The sequence below is a fragment of the Trichosurus vulpecula genome, chromosome 4 (genome assembly GCF_011100635.1).
Source record: "Trichosurus vulpecula isolate mTriVul1 chromosome 4, mTriVul1.pri, whole genome shotgun sequence".
Lineage (NCBI taxonomy): Eukaryota > Metazoa > Chordata > Mammalia > Diprotodontia > Phalangeridae > Trichosurus > Trichosurus vulpecula.
Window position 1 is genome coordinate 130,123,436 of NC_050576.1, and position 16,704 is coordinate 130,140,139.

At 37.4% G+C, this 16,704-nt stretch overlaps 1 protein-coding gene across 1 annotated transcript in view; it reads left to right on the forward strand.

Annotated features, from left to right (window-relative positions):
* Positions 1 to 16,704, forward strand: part of DNAH14 (dynein axonemal heavy chain 14) — a 377,809-nt gene that overhangs the window by 138,205 nt on the left and 222,900 nt on the right. Inside the window, exons 30-34 of the mRNA XM_036755542.1 lie at positions 1,992 to 2,045; positions 7,512 to 7,657; positions 12,423 to 12,491; positions 14,014 to 14,200; positions 15,824 to 15,900. Of these exons, the coding sequence (XP_036611437.1) occupies positions 1,992 to 2,045; positions 7,512 to 7,657; positions 12,423 to 12,491; positions 14,014 to 14,200; positions 15,824 to 15,900 (533 nt within the window). The remainder of the gene's footprint in view (positions 1 to 1,991; positions 2,046 to 7,511; positions 7,658 to 12,422; positions 12,492 to 14,013; positions 14,201 to 15,823; positions 15,901 to 16,704) is intronic.

Genomic DNA, 16,704 nt, shown 5'->3' on the forward strand with positions numbered 1-16,704 from the left:
GGGTACGGAGCTCACTCTAGTCCGTGCTTACCAGCCGCCATCTTGGCTCCGCCCCCTATCTCCAGTTGAGTACTTCTAATGAAAGGGAACTCATTCTACTTTTGGATAGCTCTGAATGTTAGGAAGTTACCTTATATTGGGCCATAGGGAATGGTGACAGAAGTATTAAAATGCAGCAAAAATTAGAAGAAGTTGGAAAAATAGGACAATCTAGTGACATTGGAGCTACAGACTATTTTAAAATAGCAGACATTACGAAAAGGAAATGACAGCATAGAATAATTTGTTTGGATTCACTAAAGATAGTAAGTGATTTTAAGCAGTATAATGGACTGGAAAGAATTTTTGTAATTTCTGAGGTCACCTCAGCACCTTGCTAAGAGGAAACTGGGAACCCTGATTAGTCCCCAGAGACTAGGACTGCCACAGCACCCTATAGCCTCATCGAGGGGATTGGGGCACTCATCAAATTAATCAGGGGCTTCTCTGATTACTCTCCTCTCTACCTTACATATCCAACGTAGCTTCATTGTTGCCTGCTGAGCTCCCCTTCAAACTTACTAATCCTAGCAAAACGGTTTATTTTGACAACTAAATTTGCACATGCTTACTTTAAGTAACAGTTCTCCTAAATAGTTTTGCATTTATATAACCAGAAGGTTATGCACCCCCAAAAGGGCAGTCACATTGGCCCAGGCAAAAATACTCATAGTGGGTATGGACACATGAGTACATATATAAAAGACATGACTACATTCACCAGTTAAAAGGGCACATGTACATGTAGGTATGTATAAATTGTAGATAGTAAAAAGTAGGTTTTTTGTACCGCATACAAAAATACATAGATGTATGAGGCTCTCAAGCACATAAATACACATTCTATTCAGAAAACATTTCATTAAGCTCTTGTGTCATATGGACACACATACAAAATATACACAAGTATATTGATATGTGCAAGCTGGACACACAGCAATATGTACGCATGGACTTTCCTACTGTATTGCAACTTAATCCAGAATTATTCATCTGTTGCTTGTGGGTTAAGTATGTTGGGCAAGGAAGAGAGTCATGCAAATTCAGCCATTTTAAGAAACAGAAGGAATAAGAATATTTGTGATAGGAGGCTAAATCAAAAAAGCCACTCTCTTTCTCTGGACATAGGTTATGCCAATGAAGAATGAAGCTCTGAAGCAAGCCAGTGTCCGGCCTCCATTATAACAAAACTATCTCATTCTCTAGTTTTCTTGTCAAACTGTGGATTGTTTCAAAAAGGGCTGCTTAGAGCCCATGGATGGCTCAGAACAGATTTCTCAACATTTTTCAGAAAAAATAAACACCCTAATCATGGGCCGGTTGTCCTAAATATGTTTTATAAACTATTTAAATTTAATCCTATTGTCCTGTAGATTTGTTTATGGGCTGTTAATTTTTTTTTTCTTAGTAGTGGTAATTTGCCCTAGTTGCCTAGTTTGCCAGTAACTGACAGTATACATATTTGATAGTATTTTTATGTGTGTATATATATATATATATATATATATACATGTATATATATGTATATATACATATATACACAGACACATATATATGATAGTATACATATAAATACATATTTGAATGGTCTGACAAAGGATAGGAGTGTATTTATGGCAATGGAAAAATGGTTGTCTGAGCAAAGATCATTTGGAGATTAAATCCATGTGCCCTTTGTATCATTGGTACCATGTTCTAAAGAACTGAACTAACTGGCTTAAATATATGCTGGTACTTATGCGTATAGTTCTTAGTCCTACTGCACTACTTTTGTGAATTTGCCAAATTGTGGCATCTATAACTAGGCTTTTGCCATAAAATATCATCTGGTAAAAGGTTTGCCCAGGTATGCTTTTTCAGAAATTCTTTTATTCTGAAAATTGCCTTAACTAATATTTTATGATCTCATTTCAATAAATGTATACACTCTAAAACCATATCATTTCCCTCAGGCCTTGGGCAAACATTGTGTGGTCTTCAACTGTTTTGAAGATTTGGATTATAAGGTAAGACTCATCATACCCCCAGAGGAAAATAATTTTTAAAAAGGATTTTTTTTGTGAACTGGTAGGGAAATAGCAACAGTTTATATTCTTATTGTTATTATGTTATATATTCATGTGAAAGAAGACTTTTGATAACAGAAGTAAATAGCAACATCAGGTGTTCACTCCATGCCAACCTAACAAAGTATAACTAAAGAAATTCTGAAAAAAAAACTCTTGTTTTTACGGTTATCCACAAGAAAACAAATAACATAACTTTGAAAAAATAACGTAAGTTCTGAAATCTCAAAATAACAACAACCAAGTTATAAAACTGTAGATGAAAGGTTTGCCAAAGATGGTCCTAAAGATAGTCAAGAAATACCAAAAGAAGAAACAGGTTGTATAATCTCTACCTTAAATGAAATTAAGGAAAACATAAACTCCACAAAAATGACACAGGAGGAAATAAAAGAAAGAAATCAAGAAACTGGCAAGCATGATAGAAAACCTAAATTTTTGTTGGAAGCAGGAGTATGCTGATAAATGTTTAACAAAAGCTCTCCCATGATACACGTTTAAGTTTAATGTGTATTATTTACCTTTTCTCCATCACTTTCTTAAATTTAGACAATCAATAAAACAATAAATCAAGCTCTGATTTGTAGCTACTGGTTTCTGAATGCTCACTCTGAATATTTATTAATTAGCTATTTGACCCCATTTGTGCTGGCACCAGCCTTTATTGGAAGTAACAGAGCAAAATAGATTTGGGGAAACAGAATCTGTGAAGACAAAGATTAGATTGAAACAATAATCCGAGATTTAATCAGAGTAGGCAAACATGTCAGCAATGTAAGCTAAATGGACTGAGCTTGAAAACAGATTTAGATGATCTACCTTCTGAATAACTGGAGTTCCAGAGATAAAAAGGAAGACAAGCAACCTTGAGTGTGTTCTCCCCACATAGTGTTGTGGAAAGACAACTTAGCTGAGAGTCAGGAAAACCAAATTCTTGTCTCAGCTCACCTAATAAACTATTAATTTTAGGCAAGTCATTTCAACTCTCTGGGACTTAATTTCCTCTTCTGTAAAGTGAAAGGGCTGGACCATATAACTGTTAAAGTCCTTAGCTCTTAACACTCTGTTTCTGTGACTTTTTGGGGATTAGGGCCACCTTCCTTTAGCATACAGAGACACAAAAGTCACCATGTTAATTATCCAGCCAAAGGGATTTGAATTGTTGTTCATTCATGTCTGACTCTTCATGACCCCATTTGAAGTTTTCTTGGCAAAGACACTAGGGTGGTTTACCATTTCCTTCTCCATATTATTGATGAGGAAACTGAGGCAAACAGTGTTAAGTGACTTGCCCAGGGTCACTGCTTTTTTTGCACAAACAAAACTAATGCAACCAAAATTACAAGAAAACCAGGAAACTGGGAGGAAATTTTTGCAACAAGTGTCACTGATGAAGGCTTCATTTCTCAAATATATAGAGAACTGAATCAAATTTATAAAAATATAATTCATCCCCCAATTGATAAATGGTCAAAGGATATGAACAGGCACTTTTCAAAGACATCAAAGCTATCTACAATCATATGAAAATGCTCTAAATCACTATTCATTAGAGAAATGCAAATTAAAACAACTTATAGGTACCACCCCACACCTATCAGATTGGCTAATATGACAAAAAAAAGGAAAATGTTGGATGTTGGAAGATAGTGTTCCAGGAAAACTGGAACACTAATGCACCGTTGGTGGAGTTGTGAACCGATCCAAGCATTCTGGAGAACAATTTCATACTATGGCCAAAGAACTATAAAACTGTGCATACCCTTTGATCCAGCAATACCAACACTAGGTCTTTATCCCAAAGACATCCAAAAAAGGGAAAAGGACCTATTTGTACAAAAGTATTTGTAGCAGCTCTTTTTGTGGTGGCGAAGAATTGGAAATTGACCCATCAGTTGGGGAGTGGCTAAACAAGCTGGAGTATATGGTTGTAATAGAATATGATTGTGCTATAAGAAATGACAAGCAGGATGATTTCAGAAAAACCTGGACATACTTGAACTGATACGTAGTGAAGTGAACAGAACCAGGAGAATGTTGAACACAGTAACAGCAATATTGTTTGATGAAGAACTGTGAGTGATTTAGTTATTCTCAGCAATACAATGATCCAAGACAATCTCAAAGGAATAATGATGAATCATACTGTCTGACTCCAAAGAAAGAACTGATACTGTTTGAACACAAACTGAAGTATGCTATTTTCACTTTATTTCATTTTTGTTCTTTTATTCGAGTCTTCTTGTACAAAACGACAAATATGGAAATGTTTTACATAATTGTACATGTATAACCTATATCTGTTTGCCTACCATCTCAGGGAATGGGGGGGGGAGGAAAAGATAGAATTTGGAACTCAAAACTTTAATTAAAAATGTTTAAAAACTTCAAAAAAAATGACTTTCCCAGGGTCCCACAGCTAGTAAGCATGTGAGGCCAGATCTGAACTCAGGAAGATGAGTCTTCCTGACTCCAAGCTCAGTACTCTGTGTACTGCTACAGCACCACCTAGCTGCCCACTTATAAATAGTAACATCTTCCAAATGATTCTGTTTATTAGATAATCTTTTGGTGATTTATTAAATCCTGGATTTATGATCTCCTGATTGAGATCCGCATCCTATCAAAAGAGTTTCATGATCAATCTACACATGAAAAACCAAGTGGATGAAAAATATCTAGGTAGCTAGGTGGCACAGTGTGTACAGAGCTAAGCCTGGAGTCAAATCCAGCCTCAGACGTTTCCTAGGTTGTGAACCTGAACAAGTTATTTAACCTCAGTTTCCTCACCCATACAATGGGGATAATAAAAGCACCTACTTCATAAGGCTGTTATAAGGATCAAGTTAGAAAATCTTTGTAAAGCACATAGCACAGTGCCTGGCACATAGTAGGTGCTTAATAAATGCTTGTTCCCTCCCTGTTCCTCCTCCCATTATCTAGACTATGAGATGCAAATACAGTGGAAAGTAGATAAAGCTGGTCCACTACCAATACATTTATCTTCTTCCAGTAATCCTAAAATCATAGATTTAGAGCTGGAAGGGATCTCAGAGCCCAGATCCACCCATCTAGTCATTTTATGCGTGAAGAAAATGAGGATCAGATGGGTTAAATGTCTTGCACCTGGTCACACAGCTAGTAGATAAGGAGCCAATGAGAGTGCGGATTTGAATCCAGTCTTTCCTGATTTCAAATCCACCACTCTATCTAGTATTCTACACTGTCTTTATCACAATTACTGAAAAATGAAATTTGCAAGTGACCTAAAGAGTAATATAGAGATGTGGATATAAATAGACTGCAGAATATTGCCAGTAGGGACTTGCAGGCAAGTAGAAGCATAAAAGATAATGTCCAGGATATAGATGAGAGACAGTATGGCATTATGGCTAGAGATCGGGCCTCAAAACCAGGAAGACCTGGTTCAAATCCTGCCTCTGACACATATTGGTCATGTGACTCCAAGCATGGCATATCATCTCTCTGTACCCTGGCCATCTCTCTGTACCATGGCATATCATCTCTCTGTACCCACATATTGGTCATGTGACTCCAAGCATGGCATATCATCTCTCTGTACCCTGGCCAACTAAGACTATTACTTGCCAAGTAACCCTCCTTGGTAGAAGGAGTTTCCTCATTATGAGTTCCCTCTCTCAGTGAGATCAGAGCCAAGTACAATTCTCTTTGTATGATCAAGAATGTAGGTGAGCTGGTCAAGAAGGAACTTCAGCAAGTGATCAATGTGCAATGTCCATGACCCAAGTGTGATCATAGTTGCTGGGTAAAGCTAAGAGACCCAAGGCCAGACTTTCAGCATTTTGGGTAGACCACTTATGTAGGGTGTATGGGAAGACATGAACAAGAGTCTCATAGAATTAAATTATATAAAGGTGTTGTGACTTGCACCGTTGGAAGGAGTGTCCTTCTGAATGGTATCACAGCAATTATCACATTATCACATTATCACGCAATAATATCACAATATTAAAGTATTGAAAATAGAAAAAAAGGATTTTTTTAAAGAATAGTTATAATTCCTTTCTCATGACATAAGGAAAAATAACTCCCAAGTTCACATCATAAATAGTCAAAATAAATTTCATAAAGAAATAAATAATAAAGAATGATGAAAGATAAGATAAACCCCCAAATTATAATATTAAATGCGGAGGAAAAAACCTAAATTTTGCTATAAGTAGTACTGAGCACTAAATAGCACAACCCAATAATATATTGTCTCTAAGAAGCACAGTTGAAATTAAAATAGAATTGGTAATAGAACAAAATTTGAAAGTATTCAGATGAAAACAGTGGCATTATGTATTAATTATATGTGTTTAATATAATCGTCCAATTCACTTCTGGTCCAAGACCCAGTAGATAGCCCATGTGACATGAGCTGTGCCTCCTCAGTCTCCATTAATTGGTAGAAAACCTGGTGATGAACTTTTCAAAACTCAGCTTACCTTTTCTTACCAAGCCTTTAGTCAAAGCCTTTTTAGTTTGTCAGATAAAAATATAAGTTACAAAATTCAGCAGTGACAGAGATGAGAAAGAGGAGCATTTGTGGTTTGCCTAAGGAAAAGCAGAGCAGTGGAGAGTTTGTGGAACATGAGCTGGCAGTATAAAATAAGGCTTAAAACTGGTGGTATTCTTCAGGTAAAAACAAAACTTGAATTGTAATTCAGTTCTTCTGTTCTTTAAGAGATCCCAGTGAATTCCCGTAAAATCCCATTAGAAAGTTATTCCAAGGAAATAATTGAAAAGAAAAAAAAAAGAACTATCTGTATAAAGATATCTATAGTCAATCCATCCATCAAGCAATAAATATTCATTAAGTGACTACTATGTGCCAGCATTGTGCTCAGCTACATTATTTGTAATATTGAAAAACTGGGAACAACCTAAAAAGTGACCAGTGGTAGTAGAATGCCTATTACACTGGTACATTAAGGCAGAATCTTCAGAAAGAGTGAATAATATTCAGGAATACAGAAAAGTATATGCAGTAATGCAAAGTGAAAAAGAAAAATTGTAGACATACATTTTTTGAGGAGAGGGAACTAGGGGAGGCAATTGGGTTAAGTGACTTGAACAGGGTCACACAGCTAATGTCTGCCACTGTATTTTAACTCAGGTCCTCCTGACTCCAGGGCCAGGGCTCTATCCACTCCTAGCTGCCCCAGTAACATAACTTTTTTAAAAATATGTATATATGAATATACAAGGTATCTCAAAAATCCTAGTGAAATTTTAGAAATATTTAAGCTTTAATAGCTTGAATATGAGTATAACCAGAAAGAATATTGTACATGTTAATTAATAATTTTAAGTGTTTTAATAATTGAAGATTATACAGTTGCAATCATTACTAATTTCAATAATTTATCTTTTATTAAGATGATGGGAAAATTCTTCTTTGGTATAGTTCAATCTGGAGCATGGTGTTGTTTTGATGAATTCAATCGAATTGATATGGAAGTACTCTCTGTGATTGCCTCACAGATGCAAACAATTAAGGCAGCTAAAGATAATCATTCTAACAGGTATGTATTTTACATGCTACATACCATATTCTCATTGATGCTTAAAAGCTATTTGGTTATAGCCTTTGTTATTTATATAAACATTACTGGATTGTATATGAGTAAGTCATTAAACATAAAATGTCCTGATCATCATAACATTGTATCACTATTTAATATAATACCTAGAAATGGAGTGACCAGATTTTCCAAATGGAAAAGGAGAAATTTGGTGCAAATGTTTGTGTGGAGACAAATAATTAGTATCGAAGTTTGAAATTTCTACTCAGGAAGTTTCTGCCCTTGACAAGAAATTTTGTTCAGATATTAGGAACAAATCAGTACCCATCCCCTCAAAAGAAAGGTATCTACATGTTTGATATCAAGTGTCTGGTCCATAATTAGGATTCTTGGCACCTCAGGCAGATAGGCAGGTCTCTGGGGAAAGACTTTGACAGGGGTGTAATTGAGGCAACCTCTCTCCTCCCTTACACCTCTCTCTCCAAAGTTACTAGTGATCTCTTAATTACCCAGTCTCGTCCCTCCTCCTTTTTGACCTCTCTGAGGCCTTTGAAACTAACTTGATACTTTCTTCTCTTCTCTCTAGGTTTTTCATGATACCACTCTCTCTCCTCTTTCCTCTTTGATAGCTCCTTCTCTGTCTACTTTACTGGATCTTCATCCAAATCAAGACCTCAAGTCTTTGTCCTGACTGAGTCTTTTCTTCTCCCTCTGTACCAGTAATGAGTCCATTTTGGGATATATTCTATTTTAAGTATCTATGGGACGTCCAGTTTAAGATGTTAACTAGGCCGTTGGAAATGTGAGCCTGGAGGCCAGGAGAGAGGATAGGCTGGACAAATAGATCTGAGAATCACCTGTATAGCAATAGTCATTGAATCCATGAGAGCTGATGACATCACCAAGGTACCCAAGAGTCAGAGATGTTCAGTGACTCAGCAAAACTTAGAGAGCTCATAATTACCAGAGTGGAATTTCAAACTGGATCTCCTTGCACCAAGGCCACCGCTTTTACCACTATGCCATGAAACAACTGAAAACTGAATGCTTTAGAATGGTATAGTTTATGTTGGGACAGAGATTTAAAATATAAACCAAATTTTAAAAGAGCTAGAAAAAAAATTCTTTGCTGTGCATCTAACCCCTAGGGAGCTGTTTCCAGTAGATTTTTAAGTTTCTTAACAGTAAAATTTAGTAAGAAATCATTAATTCAGATTCTACTAATTTATAATTCATGATAATTCAGGTATAGTATTTTGGATTCCTAAATAAAAAAGCTCAAAATAGGTTCATCCTGTGCAAATTTTCATAGTCTTACTCATGAGAAAGTAGATTCTTAAAATGCGAGGTCATGAAATGAAGGAGTTTTTCTTTTTGCCTTCGATTTCTGGAATCCATAATTCTTTTTATTTTAAAAAGCAGGTTAACATTCATTTGTTGTTGTTGCTCAGTCACTCCAGTCACATCTGAATCTTCATGACCCTATTTAGGTTTTTCTTGGCAGAGATTTCCTTCTTCAGCCCATTTTACAGATGAGGAAACTAAAGCAAATAGGGTTAAGTGACTTGCCCAGCGTCGCACAGCTAAATAAGTGTCTGAGGCCTGATTTGAACTCAGGAAGATGAATGCTCCTGACTCTAGGCCTGGCACTTTTTCCTTTACACCACCTAGTCTTCCTCTCCCAGTTTGTTGTAACCATAAAAGTTTTTGGTGGGCAGGTATATTGTGAAGGGAGGGATTACAAGTAGTCCACTAGTAAGGAGGTTTTTTGTTGTTGCTGTTGTTTTTTTAACTCCCAACCCTAAAAATAATAATAATGATAGTTAGATTTATTTTATGTTGTAAGGTTTGCAAATCACTTTACATATGTCATATTTGAAAATACATCTTTGGTGGCTGGCAGGAAGAAGAAACGGGATATGGGATGAGTTTACAAGCTCAAGTAAAGAAAAGAATGAGCACAAGGTCATCCATACCTCAGGAATGGCTGATTTCCCAGTAGGAACAGACAAGTCTCTGGGGCCTGTGTGTGCATAATATTGAAAATTCTATCATGTTAGGCCAAAGTGAGGATAGTCAGAAATGAGGGAAATGAGTTAAAAAGCTGATCATAATTCACCTTGTATTATCTTGTATATACTGGGCCTCCCCCTAAGTCTTAGTGCACTTTCAAGATATTAAAGCTCTAAAGACATTTGGGACACCATATATTTTGTCTATCTTAATTTATGTACTGCCTTTGTTCCTTTCTTTCTTTCTTTCTTCCTTCCTTCCTTCCTCTCTTTCTCTCTTCCTCCTTTCCCTCTATTTCCTCCTTTTCTTTCTTTCATTCATTCTTTCTTTCACTTTCTCTCTCTCTCTCCTTCCTTCCTCCCTCCCTCCCTTCCTCCCTTCCTTCCTTCCTTCCTTCCTTTTTCACTCTGTGGCTCATAGGTTGGACCACAATAGGTCCCTGCCCATGCTCCACTTAATGGCTATAATTTTGGCCCTCCCAGCTCAGAGTGAATGTCAATGATAAGGTTTCTCTTTTGACTTGCAACCCTGAGGGTCTTTGATATTTTTCTCTTTTTTCTCATTAAAGGGGCCATCCCTTGACTCACTTCTTAAAGAGGCCTATTCACTGAATGAGCCCTACCTTACTCAAAGTGAGAACCTGAAAAGTCCTTAGCCTGAAAGGGCCAGGGTCTACCAATGCATCCTGGGCCAACTCCAGCTGTCCTGGCAAACATCAGGCCACTGGACACAGATGGCTCTGGAGGAGAAAGTGAGGCTCACCTTGCACAGCCCTCCCTCACTCAAACCAAAGTCCACTGCAAGTCGTGTCGTCATTTCCCTGACATTATGGTCTTCTTCAAGAAGGAAGGACAAACACAACAATGTGTTCTTTCCTCTGATAGGATTCCAAGTCCCTGAGCACAGAGTGATTCATTTTTCTCTGTGTTCTCATTGCCTAATGCTGTGCCTGAAACTTAATGAGTATTCCATAAATGCACGTTGTTTGACTGACTGATGAGTAAACAAACAAGTTTATTGTTGTTTCATAAAGGCAAATTTATGTAATAAAAAGCATTCTGGATATGGAATCAGAGGTTCTGGGTTTGAATCCTGTTCTGAAATGTGTGATCTTGGGGCAAGCCATTGAAACTTTCTGGGTTTCGAGTGTCCTCACCTATAAAATGAGGACACTGAATTAGATAATCTGTGAGGTTCCTTCTAGTCAGTCAGGAAGTCAGTAAACATTTATTAAACACCTACTAGTTTCAAGTACCACGGTATGCTCTGGGATGCAAAGAAAGACAAAAGGCTCATAGTCAAATGGGGAGCTCATAGTCTAATGGGGGACATGACATGTAAATAACTATGTACAAACAAGATACATACCTACTGCATGTATTAGGAATAACCAACAGAGGTATTGGGAAAGACTTCCTGTAGGAAATTAGATATTAGCTGAGGCTTGAAGGAAGCCAGGAGACAGAGATGAAGAAGGAGAGAATTCCAGGCATAGAAGACAGGCAGATGTAAGGACATGGGTTACCTTGTACAAGGAACAACAAGGAGGCCACTGCCACTGGATCAAAGAGTACATGGGGTGACGTTGGAGATGGGAGTGGGAGGGAAGGTGTGAAAGAAAACTGAGAAGGGAAGAAGAGAGAGAGGCTAGGTTATCCTGGAAGAGATAGGACCCAAATGGAGCCTTTTGAGATTGGGGAGGGTGGGGGAGAGGGTTATGCCATGATTAAACCTGTGTTTTAGAAAAATTACTAGGAGGATGGCTATAAATCCTTTAACTTTATGTCCCAGGGACCTATTACCCTTGATATCTCTCCTCTGCCTAACTAGTCAAACGTGATTTTACTACCCCTACCTAGTGACAAAGAAAGGGAAAGTAACTAAGGCAAGGAAAAGTCATAATCTGATCTGGTTCATTTTAGAATTCAGTCTGGGATTGAGGCTTTCTGCAACAATAGAATAGCATTAATGGAAGTCCTCCGTAAACGAAACATTTTAGATTAATTTACCTCACATTTGAGACCAAACTTTAGTGTTAAAAATAAATTTGTTATCGTGTATTCATTCTTATTATTATCACACTGGATACATATACTCCTCACCCTCATTATTCTGAATTAGTATGGTATTAATGTATGTCTAGGGACAGTGATGGAAAGCTGGCTCTTCCAAAATATACTGTGGTAGGATTTTTAGTGTCTAATATAAGAAAGTAAATCTTTTTTTCTATTCTATTTCTCCCAAAATAACCCCCATGCCCAGAAGAAGGAATTTAGTTTAATGGTAAAAGAAACAGTTTACTCATTTTGTCAAGTGATTGACCAGTTGCGCAATCCACATTTATGCTGGAGCCATTAAACTGAACAGTGCCTGTTCCATAGTAGGCATTTAATGAATGCTTGCTGACTGAATGTTTAATTGAATTATGCCCCCTTATAGGCTTACTCTTTGGGAATTTTATAAAAATGTTTGATTTTTTTTCTTTGGTTTGTTTGGGGGTTTTTTGGCTATTATTTAGCAATGTCCTATTTAGGAAGTTATCTGGGAGTTCCACACGTCCTTTGTATCTTAAACAGCAGAAAACACTTCTTAATGTTTAATTTTTTCAATTTTTCCCTTAAATATAAGAATAATATTTAATTATTCATAATGTAACATTAAGAGATTTTTGATACCTGTATTGTTACACCATGTGTGCCTGTAGAGGACATTTCTTTCTGCTACTGATTTTTAAAAATGCAATAAACTTTAGGTTTTTACTAGAAGGAAGAGATATCCGAATCAACCTGTCCTGTGCCATCTTTGTCACCTTGAATCCTGGGTAAGTAACAACGAATCTACAGGAGGCATGAGAACTCTCAGTAAGTCTAATGCTAAATTCTATGCTTGTTTCAATTTCATTTGGCACTCTGGAAGAGTTTTCCAAAATTATGCTTGTCATTTGGCTAGCCCTGCCTTCTTACCTTCCCCCCAAGTCTTTTCCAACTGTATTCCCCCCGCACCAGCTTTCTCATCAACAGATGCCACAGGGCACCCGTCTGAAATGGAACCCACACAATCAAACACATTCTAAGTTCCAACAGAGGAGAATGAGGTCAGCTCCTCTTAAAGTTATGACGTTAATAGATATTCAGTAAATATTTGTTGAACTGGATTTGACTGTCTAACTCTTATTGGGTACTTTCAGTCTACATGTCAATGTACTAGGCACTTGGATATAAAATAACTATGATAATTAATAATAATAATAATAATGCCTAGCATTTACATAGCACTTTAAAGGTGGCAAACTGCTTTACAAATGTTACCTCATTTGATCTTCACAACCAGCTGGGGAGATAAGTGCTGTTATTATCCTCTTTTTACAGTTGAGGAAATTGAAACAGGCAGAAGTTCAGTGACAGAGGTTAATCTAGGAAGGGTCTTGAGGTCTCATTTGAACTCAGATCATCCCAACTCTAGGTTCAATATTCTATCCACTGAGCCACCTAACTGCCTCACTTCTATCATTGACAGAAAAATAATTGGTCTATTAAGTTCTTTTAATATCATCCATTTTTAGTGTCACATAAACAACAGCATTCACAAAGAAGCCTGGTTGGTTGACTGTTTTTCATTTTTCAATGAGTTGTTATGCTATCATGTAGATGTTCCCAGAAACTCACCTCAAAAGACACAGTCACCCTCTCATGGAATTCATCTTCATTGACATATGCCCAAAGATGCCCAAAGACCGATTGACAAGGGATTGAGTAAAAAAATAATCACCCAGATGTAGAATATGTTGAGGTTTGCAAAGCACTGTCCTCACGAACATCATGTGAGAGGTTAGCACCGGGATTATTATCCCCAGTTTTATGAATAATGAAACAGACCAAGAAGTTTAGTGACTTGCCTGTGACTAATTGTACGAGTTAGTAAGTAGCTAAGGCAGGTTTGGAATCCAAGTCTTTCTCCCTCTCAAGAAAGACAAAACAAATATAGTTTTATTGCCAGACCCAAAAGACTAACAACAATTAGCATTTATAAGCAAAATTCTTCCCCAAATAGATAGTTTAATTGTGTACATATATCTGTCTCATCATTTGCTAAATCATACTTGTTATAAGTGTTTTTCTATATTTACATTTTCCCACTTTGCTTTACCAAGGGCTAGGTTTCATACTTTATAGCTTAGGACAAATACTCTCTTTTCATTCATTTAAATTAAGAATTATCAAAATGCATAAGAATAATAATAATGTACAATTCAGCACCAGTTGTAGGAATATTATTCTTATATTTAAGGGAAAAAATTGAACAAAAATTAAAGATTGAGAAGTATTTTCTCCTGTTTATTTAAGATACAAAGGACGTGTGGAACTCCCAGATAACTTAAAGTCTCTGTTTCGGCCAGTGGTGATGATGGTACCCCACTATCAACTGATTGCTGAAATAATGCTGTTTGCAGCAGGTTTCAAATCTGCAAAACCACTGTCAGCCAAACTCATTAACCTTTATGAACTAGCTGTCAAGCAACTTTCACACCAGGTAACGAATCACTTTTCTCAGAGTACTAGATGATATTTTAAAGGTAACAATAAACAGTTCTTTTTATTAAGGAACCTAGTTATTTTATCTAATTCAGAAAAACAGGCCTCATACAGGTAGTATTAAAAATAAAACTTCCTTCAATTAGAATGTAGTCATTTGTGTAGCTCTTCAGGCTTAACTAAATACTTTTCCTCACAACAGCCTTATGAGGGATGGAGTCCAAGTATAACTAGCCTCATTTTATAGATAAGGAAAAGTTAAACCTCAGAAAGGTTCCATTTCTTGCAAACATGTAACTCATCAAACATGATTTTACTACCCCTACCTAGTAGCAAAGAAAAGGAAAATAAATAAGAGAAGTAAAAGTCATAACCTGACCCAGTTCATCTTGGAATTCAATCTGGGAATGAGGCTTCCTGCAATGATAGAATGGCATTAGTGGAAGTCTTCCATAAATTGAACAAAAGGTTGAACAGCTAGGAAGTATCAGTGTAAGTATTCATTCTCGGATCCTTCTGACTCTCAGGATAGTGTCCTTTCTCCACTAAACCACACTGCTTACTACTCTGAATTCTCCTATTCTACTTGTCCCTCCTGGTCTTGTAACCTAAGAGTCCAAGGAAGCAGAGAGAGCCTTGGAGAGAAGAAATTCCACCAACAGACAAGCATCCTGATGCAAACCTGGCTAGTAAAGAGAGCATTCTCCATAGGGAATCAAAACTCTCCAGGAGTTTTGCCTTTTAACTGGATTTGGGACAATATTCTCAGATCCATCTGCTTCCTCTGTGCTCCCAAAACTGTACTGACAAAGGGGATGAATCCATTTCAATCCACCAAGCATTTATCAAGTACATAATGCTATGTTATGCTCTGAAGATGCAAAAACAAAATGAAAAGTAGTCTCTGACTTCAAGGAGCTTATAGTCTCCTGGGGAGGGTGGTGGTGGAATGTCTCTTCTTTTGCATTATAGAACACCATCCTCAATCACGAGAAATAGGTTCTAGAGATGCCTCGAATAGATAAATCTGCATGTATTTGTTCCTGATACTTCAGACAAAACTCTCTCCCTGTGCATGTCCTTCCCTGTTTTTCTCATCAAAACAGAGAGTACTTGCTCATTGTGTCAGTTAAATGCCAATGATCTCCAACCTCTCTCCTGAGCATCTAATGATTATGTCTCTTTTTAGAAGGGGGCTGTATCCAGATGAAGAGTAACAGTAATGATAGCTAACATTCATGTTACCCTGGGAGGTAGACGCTGTTATCGTCCCTGTTTTACAGAGGAGGAAACTGAGGCAAACAGAGGTTAGGTGACTTGCCCGGGATCACACAGCTAAGAAGTGTCTGAAGCTGAATTTAAATTCAGGCCTTCCTGACTCTAGGCCCAGAATTCTGTGCGACTAGCTAGGAGTGCATTAGGTAGAGGAGAAATAGACGGCAGAGGGTAGCAAATCTAGAACTGGGTCAGGGTTTTCTGCATTCTTATCAGTCATGTGTACACACACACACACACACACACACACACATACACACACACCTTTGACAAAAAAATTGATATGTATTCATTTGAAAGTAGTCCTTTTTTTTTTTCAGTAAGTCATATCCTTTTCCCCGCCTAGGATCATTATGACTTTGGCATGAGAGCTATAAAGACCGTGCTAATCATGGCTGGCCGAAAGAAACGGGAGTACAGAATGTAAGTCTAATATGATTTAGAAGTTAAACTATAGAAATATCAATGAGAGATGAAATGATCATCCAGAAGCCCAAGGTGGGTTGATTGAGACAGCACAATGAAGAATGGGACAGGAATTCTAGGGACCTGAAGGAAAGGAGAGAAATGGATGTGCACTTCCACTCCTTCATTCACATTAGAGCTCCTTCATGGAGAAAAACAACTTGGTTTGGAGCAGGTGTTCTTAAGCTGGGATCCTCAAGGGGACTGTGGACAGATTTTGCTGTCTGTGAAGTTAGGTGGGAAAAGAGACATCTTATTTTAATACACTTGGTTTCCTTTGCAATCTTATGTGTTTTATGCATTTGAAAACATTCAGAGGAGTCCATAGGTGTCATCAGACTGCCAATGGGGTCTATAATAAAAAAAAAGAAGGAAGAAAGAAAGAAAAAAGAAAAAAAATGAACTGGCTAGAGTGTAAGTAACCATTGTTCTTCCTTACAATGAGTCATCAGTCAAAAAGATAAGAGAATATGGAGATGACCTAAAGACCTGTAACAGATAAATTCAGTCAGCCAGTCAGTCAGTCAGTCAACTTTTTTTAAGAGCATACTATTGTGCCAGGCACTGTGCTAAGCTCTGGGGATAAAAGACAGGCAAAAGACAGTCCCTGCCCTCAAGGAGCTCATAGTCTAAGGTGGGGGTGGGGGGAGGAGAGAGATGAAGACCTGTAGCCAGGTGGGAGATGATGATATGTCTGCCCTAGGCCCCCTCCTTAAGTGGAGGATCTGAAAGGAGCTCTTGGGTGTCTACCTTAGAGGGAAG